The sequence below is a fragment of the Protopterus annectens genome, chromosome 10.part0 (assembly GCF_019279795.1).
Source record: "Protopterus annectens isolate FY-2018-M chromosome 10.part0, PAN1.0, whole genome shotgun sequence".
In the NCBI taxonomy this organism is placed as follows: Eukaryota; Metazoa; Chordata; order Ceratodontiformes; family Protopteridae; genus Protopterus; species Protopterus annectens.
In genome coordinates, this window is record NC_056744.1 from 32,385,091 (window position 1) to 32,398,162 (window position 13,072).

General features: G+C 35.0%; 2 protein-coding genes across 3 annotated transcripts in view; one reads left to right on the forward strand and one right to left on the reverse strand.

Moving 5' to 3' along the window:
• The window catches only part of LOC122812926 (CMRF35-like molecule 3), a 247,589-nt gene extending 240,169 nt beyond the window's left edge, over nt 1-7,420 (reverse strand). For both annotated transcript variants that reach the window (XM_044084988.1, XM_044084987.1), the window contains exon 1: nt 7,288-7,420. In XM_044084988.1, the coding sequence (XP_043940923.1) occupies nt 7,288-7,360 (73 nt within the window). In that variant the 5' untranslated portion in view covers nt 7,361-7,420. The remainder of the gene's footprint in view (nt 1-7,287) is intronic.
• The window catches only part of RAB37 (RAB37, member RAS oncogene family), a 2,500,291-nt gene that overhangs the window by 845,689 nt on the left and 1,641,530 nt on the right, over nt 1-13,072 (forward strand). The gene's annotated exons all lie outside the window — the stretch shown is intronic.

The window sequence follows — 13,072 nt, forward strand, 5'->3', positions numbered from 1 at the left end:
GTGTGTGTGTGTGTGTGTGTATGTGTGTGTGTGTTTGTGTGTGTATATAAAATCTCCATCAGAAATGTTGTTTTGTCAAGCTTTTTTTCGAAATGAGAGTTTTTCCCCCTTTCTGCTTCAAGTCTAACCCTGGAATATGTTAAAATAAGAATGGGTGTGGGGAAAAATTGAGAGAGGCACACACAAATAAAATCCTAAAAGCAAAATGATCTTTTCAATGAAATGAACTATCATCATATAAATGTATGTATGTATGTATGTATGTATGGCTGTCACTCATTTGACTGTCAGACTGTCAGTACAAATAAATGACACAAGTAAGTGCATGATTTCTATAGCTTAGGGCAGGTATGTAGGAGTGTGTAGGAAAATGAAAAAATAGCTGAAAAGATGGTGGTTCTCAAAATGTGCCAGATTGCATTATAGCAGGTAGTAAGTATAAACAAGTGTTCACAGGTTAGGATTAGTTAAGGGGTAAATTTAATATTGTGCCTTATTTGGTGTTGTGTGTGTTGTGTCTACTTTAGGACCTTAAAAGTTTAATAGCTCAAATGCATATGGATCGAACCATATGCATCAAACTATTAAACAATCGAAGCCCAAAAAAAATACACAAAAAAAAAGAATTTAAACTAGTGTAGGCAGGGGGAAAGCCCCCATGCACCCCCCACACCCCCTGCTACTTAACTATACCAACTCCAAGATCGCACTACATTGAAGTAAATGGAAATTTCCACCTACGGAGATTTCCGTTTACATTTTCAATGTTTTCCACTTTTGGTGTACTCGTGTCAAGAATATCGTATTTGATATTCTTGGACTTCGAGCACATAAAGTAGACCTGTGTGTGTTCTGTGTCCTTTTGTCTTGATTAGTGGTGCTGTTAGTTGAAGGTTTTTTTTAGTAACATAATGTGTAGGGCTAGGGTTAGCACACATTAGTAAGGTGGTATGCAGTAACCAAAAGATGCCCCCCATCAAGGAGTGTATCAGAAATTTGATAACATTTTAATTTAAAAAATTCTTTTAAATTTACTAAAGCAGCCCATGAACTTAGGTTAACATATGAAGCCAAGGACTACTACAAATCTTTTTTTAACTATTTTAGGAAGCTAAGAAATATTAAACTGAACTGATACAAAATGGCACTGCCTGGTCAATACCAGTGAATATTGCCAATATACTATCAAATAACTTCAGTGAGAGTTTTACTCTGGAAATTACTATCTAAACCCTTCAATCCCTGAATTTTTAATACTCCCATCATTACTAAAGGACATATATCGAAAGTGTTGTCCAAGACCAAAAACGCTTCTCCATGGGACTGGTGGGTGGATATGGTGTAATGGTTAAGATTTTTGCCTTATAAGCACAAGTTACAGGGTTTGATTCTGACCTCTAATTGTTGGTTAGGCTTAAAATGACCCTCCAGGGCAGTTAGCCTAATATTCACCTATGAACCTGGATAGTATACCCACTGAAGGCGTTATAAGAGATCTGGGGACAAAGTGGTCAGAAAGTTCTTCTATGTGGCACATCTCATTACCAAGGGATTTGCATCACAGAAGAAAGAGGTCATCATCTCTCTCTACTCCTCCCTTGTTAGACCAGTCATAGAGTATAATGCCCCATTTGGCATGTACCTCACTAGACACATGCAACAGCTGAAGAGGCCACAGAAGTACCCCATGAAGAGGATCCTAGGCCTTAAACACATGTCTTACATGGACAGACTCAAAAAAACTCCAGCTATTCTCTGTCTCATATCGTCTACTAAGAGGCGATCTCTGCTTGACTTACAAAGCCATGTCTGACCCAGCTCTGTTAGAAATGTTACATCTAAAGAAATCCCAATCCCACCACACCACATGCTCTAGAGACCTCAACCTCATTACCACAATCAACAGAACATGCTGGACGGACAGGTTCATAACCCAGAAACTGCCCATGCTCTGGAACAGACTTCCCATACATGTCAAGCAAAGCACCTCACTGGCCCTCTTCAAGAGAAATCCTGATGAGTGGATGGAAAATAGAAAGTTCACCCCAGGGATCAGTCCACTGGCTGTACTTGATAGAGGCACTGGGAACCAACGTTGGGCGGCACAATGCTAGGGTTGTAAAGGCTCCAGGGCCATTAGCCTAGTACACACATATGAACCTATGAACGTATTTGATAAGCAGTACTAAACATGTCATGGCAGAGACACTCCATAAACTTTTTAACCTAAGCCTAGCAACAGACTCTGCCATGAAGGTAAGGTGCACACCAGTGGGGATGTCACTCCAAAAGGGTGGTCCCACTATGGACCCAAGGAATTTTAGGCCCATCAGCCTGAAGAGTATCACCTGCAATGTCGTAGAACATATTACAAATAACCTGATAAATTTCCATATTAAAAATCTCATCAGGCTAGGCCTACAGCAATGTGTCTTTGTATAAGATAGATCCTATGTTATGAATCTGGTGTCTGCTAAAAATGAGGCTTTAGCTCAGTTGGATTATTCCCAGTCAAGAAATGGAAATGAATAAATGAGTGAATAAATAAATGAATAAATAAATAAACAAAACAAACAGCCTGTAGATCTTTATTCAACCATTCCCATTATCCAGGAGTAAATTTAAAGAATCTCATGCTTCCTGTTTTACAATCCTTCAGATATCACCTTGTAATCTGAAACTAGTGAGAAAAACTACGTGCTGAAATATATGACTTTCTACCTTTTAAAATTCAGTCTTTCCTGGGTTCCCCAATGAAGAACATAACTTGAAGTTTTGTATTTTTATTTTACCTGTAAATTATCAATGAAAGATGGATGAGGTTTCAAGCCAAGCCGCATAGCACAGATTTACAGAATGCGTTTTCATTTTGCTACATAATTCCTAGTTGGCTTACAGGAAATTTCTGGCATGAAAGGCAGTAGGCAAATAGATCTACAGATAGAGGTAATACAGAAAATCATGCTACAGGCTCAAATGAAAACATTGCACAGGAGGAAAAAAGAATGAGGGTAGTCCTGGGGAAAGATATTAGGGCAAGCCTAGTGGATAGTATTCTGAAATGGCTGGGGCTTGATTCTTGAAGACTTTCACCTTGTCCATGGTAAGGTTGTTCCTCCTATATGTATCTTAAGGCTTTAGCATTTTGGGTGCATTGGTATTCTAATGCCTCCCTCACTGATAAGAATGGATCCTGGAGTAATTTCTTGGTGGCAAAATCAGCAATGTCCAAGGTGAGAAGTTAAATGTAGCAGAAGTGCAATGTACAAACAGGACCATAGGCTGTTGTATCTATAAACTCACAGAAACTATGGCTAGGGTGGCCAGAAGAGAAGGGCTGCAATGTGCAGTGGTAAGTCCATGCTATGTACATGGCATTCTGCAATGGCATCTGGTACTTAGTCCATTTTGTACTCTCTGAAACACCATAGCTCTATAAATAATTAAATACAGATTAAATACAGAATTCCATGATCTACTCAGGTAACCATAGCAGTTACATTCTGTGTGCGATATGTGTAGACCTGCAAGTGCACAGATTGGATGCATAAACAAGTACACTTGTGAATGGTTACATTATACAACATATGCCACATGGGATTCCCCTTCAAAATACTAAAAATCAAAAGCTGAACTTTCAGATACTTGAAGATCGGTGGGTCAGATGTCTTAGTTCTGACATTCATCAGAAGTCAGAGACTGCACAACATCTGGAGAACATCGTGCCCTTTTCCTACAAGGTCACATAACTTCAGAGTTAGGTTAATCAAATTGCAGAAGTGTGGTGGGTTATAGGTAGTCTATATTTAAAAGTCAAGATTTTATTGTTAATTTTATCGGTGTCATTCCTTTAGTGTCTGTCAACAGTGGTCAACATAAGGTTCACTGTAGACACTCCTGTAGTATGCCTTTTGCACGGCATATGTTGAAATATCTGTTTCTCCTGCAGAAAATGACTGATTCTGCTTCTATTCTTCCTAACAGTATTTACCACCAGGACAAATGTGATTCTACATAAACCCCCATTCTACAAAAGGGAAAAATTGGCTAAGCAAAGAAAAGTTCCTAAAATTAAATAATAAATGTAATAATAAATGTGCACAAATGCAATAACTCAACCAGTCATCTCCATTTTTTTGCATTTCTCTCTTTACTATTTTTCATTTTTCCCTAACCATCATTACACTCTTCTATCACTCAGTCTGAACATTAGAAATGTATTCCTTAAATCCTTTTCTTTTTCTACAAAGGTACTTCTTTAATAGTTTCTCTATTTTTTTTTCCTAAGTTATCACTACTGGTTTCTGGAAATTATTTAATTTTCTGACTTGACCTTTTAATGTGAAAATGAACCTGTTTTTTATTCCATAATTGTAATTTTAAAAGTAATCAGCATTTTATTTTGTGAAATATAATATAAACAGTTATGCATTACTTCTTTATAACTTGGTGGTACACTGAAAAATCATGCAGAATGATAAATAAAAGCTGATAAGCCAAAGAAATGGAATGGCATTTGGAAATAAAAAAAAAAAAAAAACGGAATGCTGGGTGCAGGACAGCACAAAATATGTGTCTTGAATTAAAAGTAAAATAGTTACTCAAACATTATTAAATATAAAACAATGAATCATTAAGCACTTTTTATCCCTAAACATAGGACTTCATCAGAATAATCAAACAAAAAAATCTACTTCCTTATCCAACATTTAACTAATTCAATTAATCAATTAAATTAAATCAACTTAAAGCAATATATATATCACAAACCTCCAAACAGCAATACAGTGAGACTTCAAAATGCATTCAATGCTGAATATAACTGAATATAAAAAATATTAATATATAGATAGATATGTTAGCTATATAAAAATCATCACAAGAATAAATAATTTTCTAGCTAGGAAAATTTCCTTCTTCCGCACTGTAGTGCGATCCCGGAGTTGGTATATTGAAGTTAAGGGGGGTGTAGGTGGGGAGCCCCCCCACGGGGGTCCAGGGGGACTATGCCCCCCTGCTAACAGTTTAAGCTAAATGTTTGTTGTGTTTTATGTGTTTAGTTTACATGGTCAGCTTTTTGAAAGTCGATCATATGGTCTTGGCCATATGAAAGTCGGCTTTCTGAACAGTAGATCATGTAAAGTAGACCCATATATATATATATATATATATATATATATATATATATATATATATATATATATATATATATGTATACATTTACGTAGGCAACATTCAGTTTTCAGTAAATTTTCTCATTAATTACATTTATGTAGGCAGTGTTTAGTTATCAGTTGTGAATTTTCTCATTACATTGAATTGTATTATGCACAAATTAATAACCTGTAAGAAGGTTTGCAATATGTATCACTTTAATTTAATTTAATTGATTAATTGAATAAGTTAATTGTTGGGTATTGTATATAAGGAAGTGGATTTTTTGCTTGATTATTCTGATGGAGGCCCGTGTTCTGGGATGAAAGTGTCTAATGATTCTTGCTTTTATATTTAATAAAGTTTGAATAATTATTTTACTTTTAGTCAGAGACTCAAATTTTGTGTTGTCCTGCACCCAGCATTCATTTTGTGGTTAAAAGTCGATAAGTCTAAATCCTGATAGCAAGGGTTTTGTTTCCTTTTTTAAAAAGTCATGTGACTGAAATCAGATAATTATAATCCCCATACAGTGCCAGTAATTACATTTTCAAAACCATAGTTCTGTTAATACTACAGATTCCGGTATCAACAATGTGAAAGAAAATAATTGCAGATATTGCTGCTTTAACTGACACCTTTTTAACTTCTTCTAAATAATTTAAGTCTGTCTGATACTGTTGCAATTTTGTTTCATAGATTTAGTTTTTTAAACAAACTCTACCCATTACTTTATACAAAGACAATGAAAGCTTATAAATACTACCCTTCTTTATCTTACTGATGGTCACAAGAGTCTGCCTTCACAGTCAATTGCAAAGTATGCAGGACACGCACAAGCTATTTTGCATACTTCTTAGACTCTTCACAGTCATGGACTCCTACCATCTAAAAATAGCACTGTGTGATTTAGGCAGCAAAGTATAAAGAAACTCTATTCTAATGTGGTAGCACATGGAAGGGTATTTTGTAAATGAACATTGCAGTGTGTTGCACAGTTCAAGAACTTGTATAGTATGAGCTTCACAGATACGTGAACTGTGAAAGTGCTCAGGAGGGCAGAAGTCCAAACGCAAAAGTGTATACTACATTCTTACAGCACTTACCTATGGCTGTTTATTGTGTGAAACAGTACAGAGAATCAGAGCTATTTCACCCTGCCCAGAATGCTAGCTCTAGGTAACTCATTCTGTGTCTGAATGGAAGTCTGAGAGTATGAGTGTGTATATTTGTGTGTCACTCCATGTGTAAGGGCACTTGGACAGTGTGCAAATGAGAATATTGCATTTGCCTGGCCATTGTGAAACTAGTATAAGTATCTATCTGTATTTGTGTGATTTTGTGTGCATTTGAGTATGTGTGCATGTGCATTTTTTGTGTGTAAGTGTCGTTGGACTAGGTGTCAGTGCCTATGTCCAGCTGCACAGTGGAGTGATTTATAATCATTCTAATGTCTGGGTAATATGAAATGTTGCCCTTGTGACAATGTGAATGCCACTAAATTAATAAATGGCATTTTAGCCCAACTCAGCTCACTGGCCTGGGAACAACTGCATCTCCATTTACACAGAATACAGGTTTATGATTAATTCAGTGTGCATTTAATGATTTTCTTCTAGAGTAACATAACGAGGAATAATATGATATATAACAGATTAGAAAAAAAAAGTCAGTGAATGACTTACTCCTGTCACATGCCTATTTACAAGCATCTTTACACTGGAATAACCCACTCATACTGACAGAAAGGTATTCAGATCCCACATCCATTCTTTTACTGAGATGATTAAGTACACAGATGTTAATAAACTTATTTTGATTTTTAGTACATAATTCTGAGTAACCTGATTCTGACATAAGGAGTAAACCACAAATGCAATTCAGCTAGTTATATTGTTACAGAACATGTATGTATGCCATGTTCTTTTCCTCTCCTTTCTTACATAGTGACTCTAAATCTGTACAAAATGCAGGAGATAAAAATAAATAAATAGTGCAGTTCTGCACAAGTCAGAGGTTTACAAAACAAATATACCTAACTCAAGAACAGTGCCTAACCAGCCAGGTGACACTAATTGTTCCCACAAAGAATTTACATTTTAAAGTTTGTTTTATTCTAGAATGATATCTTACCTGATAAAAATATGATGACTCCCATTACATCCATCTGGAGCCTTTGAATTATGCTTCGTGAATAAGAGATCATTTCTGGCTATCCTGTACCAAAGAGGCAATATTCTTTCTTGAACATCACCAGAACTTCAGAACAAACAAAAAATATTTTCTTATACTAATGTAGCTTTTCCTCCAGTTTCAGCTTACATTTCTTGTGGCTATGTGCTTCCTTCCTGTAATTATTTGCACAGCAAATAAAGATAAAGCAACTGAACTGATGTTCTTGAATGACCCGCAAAGTATTTTAGCTCTGCTGCAAAACTGTCATACTAACCAACTTATACTGTATAGTTTCTATTATGTCTGAGTCAAACAAAATATCGTTTGTGTGCTAAATTATGTTTTTGTTCTATTCACCTCTTTCATTTACCAACTTTCCATGGAACGCATCATTTCAATTTCCATATGACAGTCATATTCAGGTAAGTGTTTGTTTATGAGGTGTGTGAACTTATCCTGGGACTTTTCATAGCATTCATAGGACATTTAGAGTTGCTGAGTTTTAGTCCCACCCTAGACTGTACCTCCCCTCTCAAGAAGGAATAGGACAGTCAAGCCTGGGGTGAATTTATAAATACACATACAATTATCCAGGTCCCATTTGAAGGAAGGTAGCATATCACAGTGCTTATCTACAGGTAGACTTTATTCTAGAAGTGAGGGAGACACTGATTAATGAATCTGTCTATCCACCTTCTTATACTGCTCTGCTGAAACAGGTTTAGGTATTCTGTTGTGCTATTTGTGGGACTGATTTGTAAAGGTACAAGAGATCCTAGACTACTGGATCCCTGACTGCATGGAAGGCAAGGCTTATGCCTCCCCCAATGAGCCTATAAAGCACAAAAAAGAGACTAGTTCTTCTAGTCTTGTCTGGTATATTAGGGCCTTTAAGCCTGTGATTCTCTTGGTTAGGAACCTCTGAGGTCTTTCCAACTGTTTGATATGTCTGATGAGGTACATTCCAAATCAGGTGTTGTATTCTATAAGTGGTCTGACTAGTGAGAAATACAAGGAGACCATAATCGCTTTATATCGGGATGATATTCCCTTGGCAATCAGCAGTGCCAAGTAGAAGGATTTCCTGGCAGCTATTGGTGCATGGAGATCAGAGGAAGATGGAATTATCAACAAGGTTCCCAGGTCTCGAACTACATTTCCATTTTGTACTGGGGTATTGTCAATGCTGTATACTTGGAGGATGGTGTACCTACCAAATGTGACAATGCTGCATTCTTTAGCATTTAATTAAATTCAAATTTTAATACTCCAAGCATTAGCAAGTGTTACTTCCTGCTGTTGGTTTTCTTGGTTAGCCATATGTATTTATTTTTAGTCTGTAGGATGGAGAAGTAAATACTGAAAAAAACTATCCCAGCACTGAACCCTGCAGATCACCATTTGGCCATCTTCATGATTTCTGATGCTGCCTCTGCTGCGCACATCACATGGCTTCTGTCTTTTATCCAGTTCACTCTCCATCTTACCAGATGGGTCTACTTGTTACACATTTAGCATATTAACTATGCTGTCATGAGGAGAGCATCAAAAGCTTTGTCCAGATCAACGTAGGCTATATGTAAAGTGTGACCACTCTGCTTGTGTTACCTTTTCAAACAAGTTTACCAGGTTCATTAAACAAGATCTGCCTTTTACATAACTAGATTTCTATGGATGCAACCTGATGAGATTTTTAATATCTATGCTAAGCAATCTGTTATGAAATGAGACTCATTGGGCTGATGGGCCTCTAGTTTCCATGGCTGGTAGTAGGGCCACCTTGATGGAGTGGCATCACCAGTGCTGTATGACATATTTCCTGGGTCAAACCTATGTTTTGTCATGACATGATCCAACAGGCAGTGGAAAACAGAAGCAGGATACATGATCATAATAAACAGATGATGGCAAAATGTGAAGAATCATAGTTAATCCATTTTGTTAGGTGTCATACACAAGAACTTCATGTACGTTGTTTGCAGAGAATTGCTAACATTTAATTAAAAATATATGTAAAGGATAAAAGTTTGTACAGTAACGATGGTATAAAAAATAAGGATAAAACCAATTACAGTAATAACAATAGTATCATACACTAAAACAGATGAAAGTTGTTGCAGTGATAATTGTATGATAAAGTAAAATACAATATTAACACAACAGTGCTCTTTAATACATATGACCGATTCACACTCTTTGTGTACTCATGCATAATATGATAAGGACATGGGTGTCATCCATGGCCCTCATGCAGACTCTTCAGTATAAGATGCTTTTTAGGATGCTCTTATACCTACTGCAGTCTACATCTTATTCCAAATATATGAGGAAGGAGAAGGCTGTCTCTCCAAGTGACATTTTAATTTCTGTCATAGACATAATGTGGGCAAAACCATAAAAAATCCCACTGAAGCACAACCACATAAAAGATTCCCAGATGTGCAGTCCTTACAGTATGGGGCAGATATGTAGTCTTCCCAGTATAGGCCAGTTATCCTGTGCTAAAACAGCATGAAGAAAGTATTATTTGTTCTGACTTTAATGACTGAGTACCAATAATTTAGACCTAGGATGGGGTAATGAATCTTTTTAGGAAAATTAAAGTGAATGGACATAGAAAATCACACCTGGATTATGAATATAATGTTTTATAGTAATAAACAGTTATAGTGATCATCATCGATGGGCCTCTGTGTAGCAAATCCTGCTAACACTGTGATAGCAATGCAACTTCCATGATATTTTAAAGCACTTTTTTTTCAAAAGACAATGTGTTTGACAAGTGGAATTAATTACTAATTACTAGAATAGGGGTAGAAGCTGAGACATTAAAAGCTTTAAAATCAGCTTGGGATTCTGGGAGAAATATGATGGATGTAGGCAGCTGTCTTATATCAGCTATATTTATTGATGTAGACTACATATGCTGACCATCTACAAGTAACAAGTTGATATCCTTGTTATGTTATATTAGTATGTATACAGACAGGCAAAAACAAATAGAAAAGAAAACCTGCAGCATTCATTCCAACTTCCTTTTGTTTGAGACAATGTATATTTTGGCTTGGTGAAGTGTAACAGTTTTATAACAATGTGTACATTGTTTAATTTTTAAATAACTTCATCAAGTAACCTAGTTATAAGAAGTATGTACAATTGATGCTAAATTAATTTGTATGTGCTATTAACTAAGAATATCTTTATGAAGTGTGAGCAATGCAGAATATATGTACAACCAGAAAGTTTGCATTATTTATGCAATGTTCCAAAAAGACTGTTCAGTTATGGTACATTAAGTATATTTTGGCAGCTTTGAAGGTATGCATATATATATATATATATATATATATATATATATATATATATATATATATATATATGCCTTATACTGTATAACTCAGATCAAAATGTTCAAAATATTTCCCTCATCAGTTCATTCTCTATCTGGTACAGAGATTTTTTTTGCAGACATAACAGACAGTACATTATAAAGTTTTAAACACTAAACTTATAGTATGCCTTACAGACAAGGAATATTTGCATGTGTATATATATTGTAATATTTTGGGGAATTATCACCTCAGTAAGTATGCTATGTATTTACAATTATACAAGTACATACTCAGTTTGCTTTATCAAAAAAACCCAACAAGGTCAAAATTCAAGAGAAATAATTTCTACGAAAAATAAAAAAATCAATAAAACAAATCACAAGTAATACTTTTCTTTTGATGAAAAAGTTTTCTTTTGAATAAAAAAAATGATAGCATAATTTACAGAATACTTTTAATGTCATGTCTTTGAAAACCTGAACTATGTCTTTAAATGTGTGTAATCTTCAATTTGTGATTGTAAAATTCTTACATTTATTAGTGATGCAACTGACTGCATTAGATAGATTAATGAAAAACTAGTGGCCTATTAGTGTTTTATAAAAGGATGTAGGCTAAATCATGAAACCAGGAAGTTAGTTTTTCTTTATTTTCTAAATATTTTTATTAAGGTTTATGAATGAATAACAAAATTAACATTACAATATATATATAAATTGCATAGATACAGAAAAAAAGCAAATAATGCATGAATAAACAAAACAACTATTTACAAAGTATCTACTAAAATAAAAAAGGTTGAGAAATTAAAATAATTTATGAATTTGTCTTTCATTTCTAATTATTCAATGCCTGCTTGTTTAACAGTTGAGTTTCCTCCATGAATTATAAGAAGTGGTGGTTCTAGTTGTTCTTTCCTTGATTGACAATAGCTCTAGATGACAAAGTTTTGTTACAATGTTGAGAAATTCTTTTATTGATGAAGTCAATTCACTTTTGCAATTTTTGGTGATCACTTTCCTTGTGATTGACAAGACACTCCAAAGAAGAGAGTGATTTATTGTTTTAACACATGAAGGAATTGGGGTATAAATAAAATTAATGATTTATTTAATGTAAAATTGTTGCTGAATAGAGCCTGTAAAAAGAATTAACATCATTCCAAAATGGTTTAATTACAATACATTCATAAATCGTATGTTGTCAATCTGCTTTAATGTTCAATTTACATCTCCAGTATCAAACTTTCTTTTTGGATATTAATTCTATTTTATGAGGTGTAATGAATGCTTTATGTATACATTTCCAAGAAAATAGTTTCCATTTTAAGGATGGAGTGGTTTGTTTTATGGGTAATAGTTATTAATGGATGTAAAATAGTCCTGATATTCCCAATAATTTTCCTTGTAATATTCTGTTTTAATTTTAATCATCTATAACGGTTTTAGATAGAAGTCCCTTTTCTGTAATATTTTGATGTGTCAGTATAGTTAAAAGTTCTATAAATTTTGGAACTTTTTTGTGGTTACATTAAGTTTATTCTCTTGTCTATTGAATAGCTACAATTTTGAATTTCTAACCACATTTCATTATTTAAATTAATTTTTTAAGATAAAATCTAGAGAATGTATTTTTTTCTTTATCCATTAACTGATACCAATATATTAGATTTTTCCAAGTGTAGACATTGTGGTTGTGTTGAATGTACTTATATTGTTTTGTGCATATGCTATAGGTTCATATTTAGGTATGAGGCTATTGGCCCTAGGCCCTATTTAAGCCTAGCCAAAAAGGTACCCTGGCTTTTGCCACCCAAGAAAATGATTTACCCTTGCCCCTGTTCAGCAGAGCCACAGAAGTGATCCCCAGGATGAATTTCATATTTCCCATCCAATCAATATTTTTCTTGAAGAGTGCTAATGAGGAGCTTTGTTTGATATGGATAGGTAGTTTGTTCCAGAGTATGGGAAGTCTCTGGAACAGGACCCTATCCCTCCAGCATGTTCTATTTATTGTGGTGACAAGGTTTAGGTACCCAGAGTGTGTAGCTCAGAGGGATTGGGATTTATTTAAGTGGAGCATGTCCAACAGCTCTGGGTTTGACATAGCTTTGATTGTTAGGCAGAGATCGCCTCTGAGCAGGTGATATGTGACAGAGTAAAGGTGGAGATTTTTGAGACAGTCTGCATAGGGCAACTGTTTGAGGCTGGTAATCCTCCTTGTGAGGTATTTCTGCTGCCTTTCATGTTGTTGTAGATGTCTTGTGAGGTACATATCAAAAGGGGCATTGTACTCTATATTGGATCTAATGAGTGATGACTAGAGGGGAACAATGACCTATTTTTTCCTGGATGAGAAACCTTTTGTGATGAGGTGTGCCACGTAGAAGGATTTCCTGAAATGGAAATGTT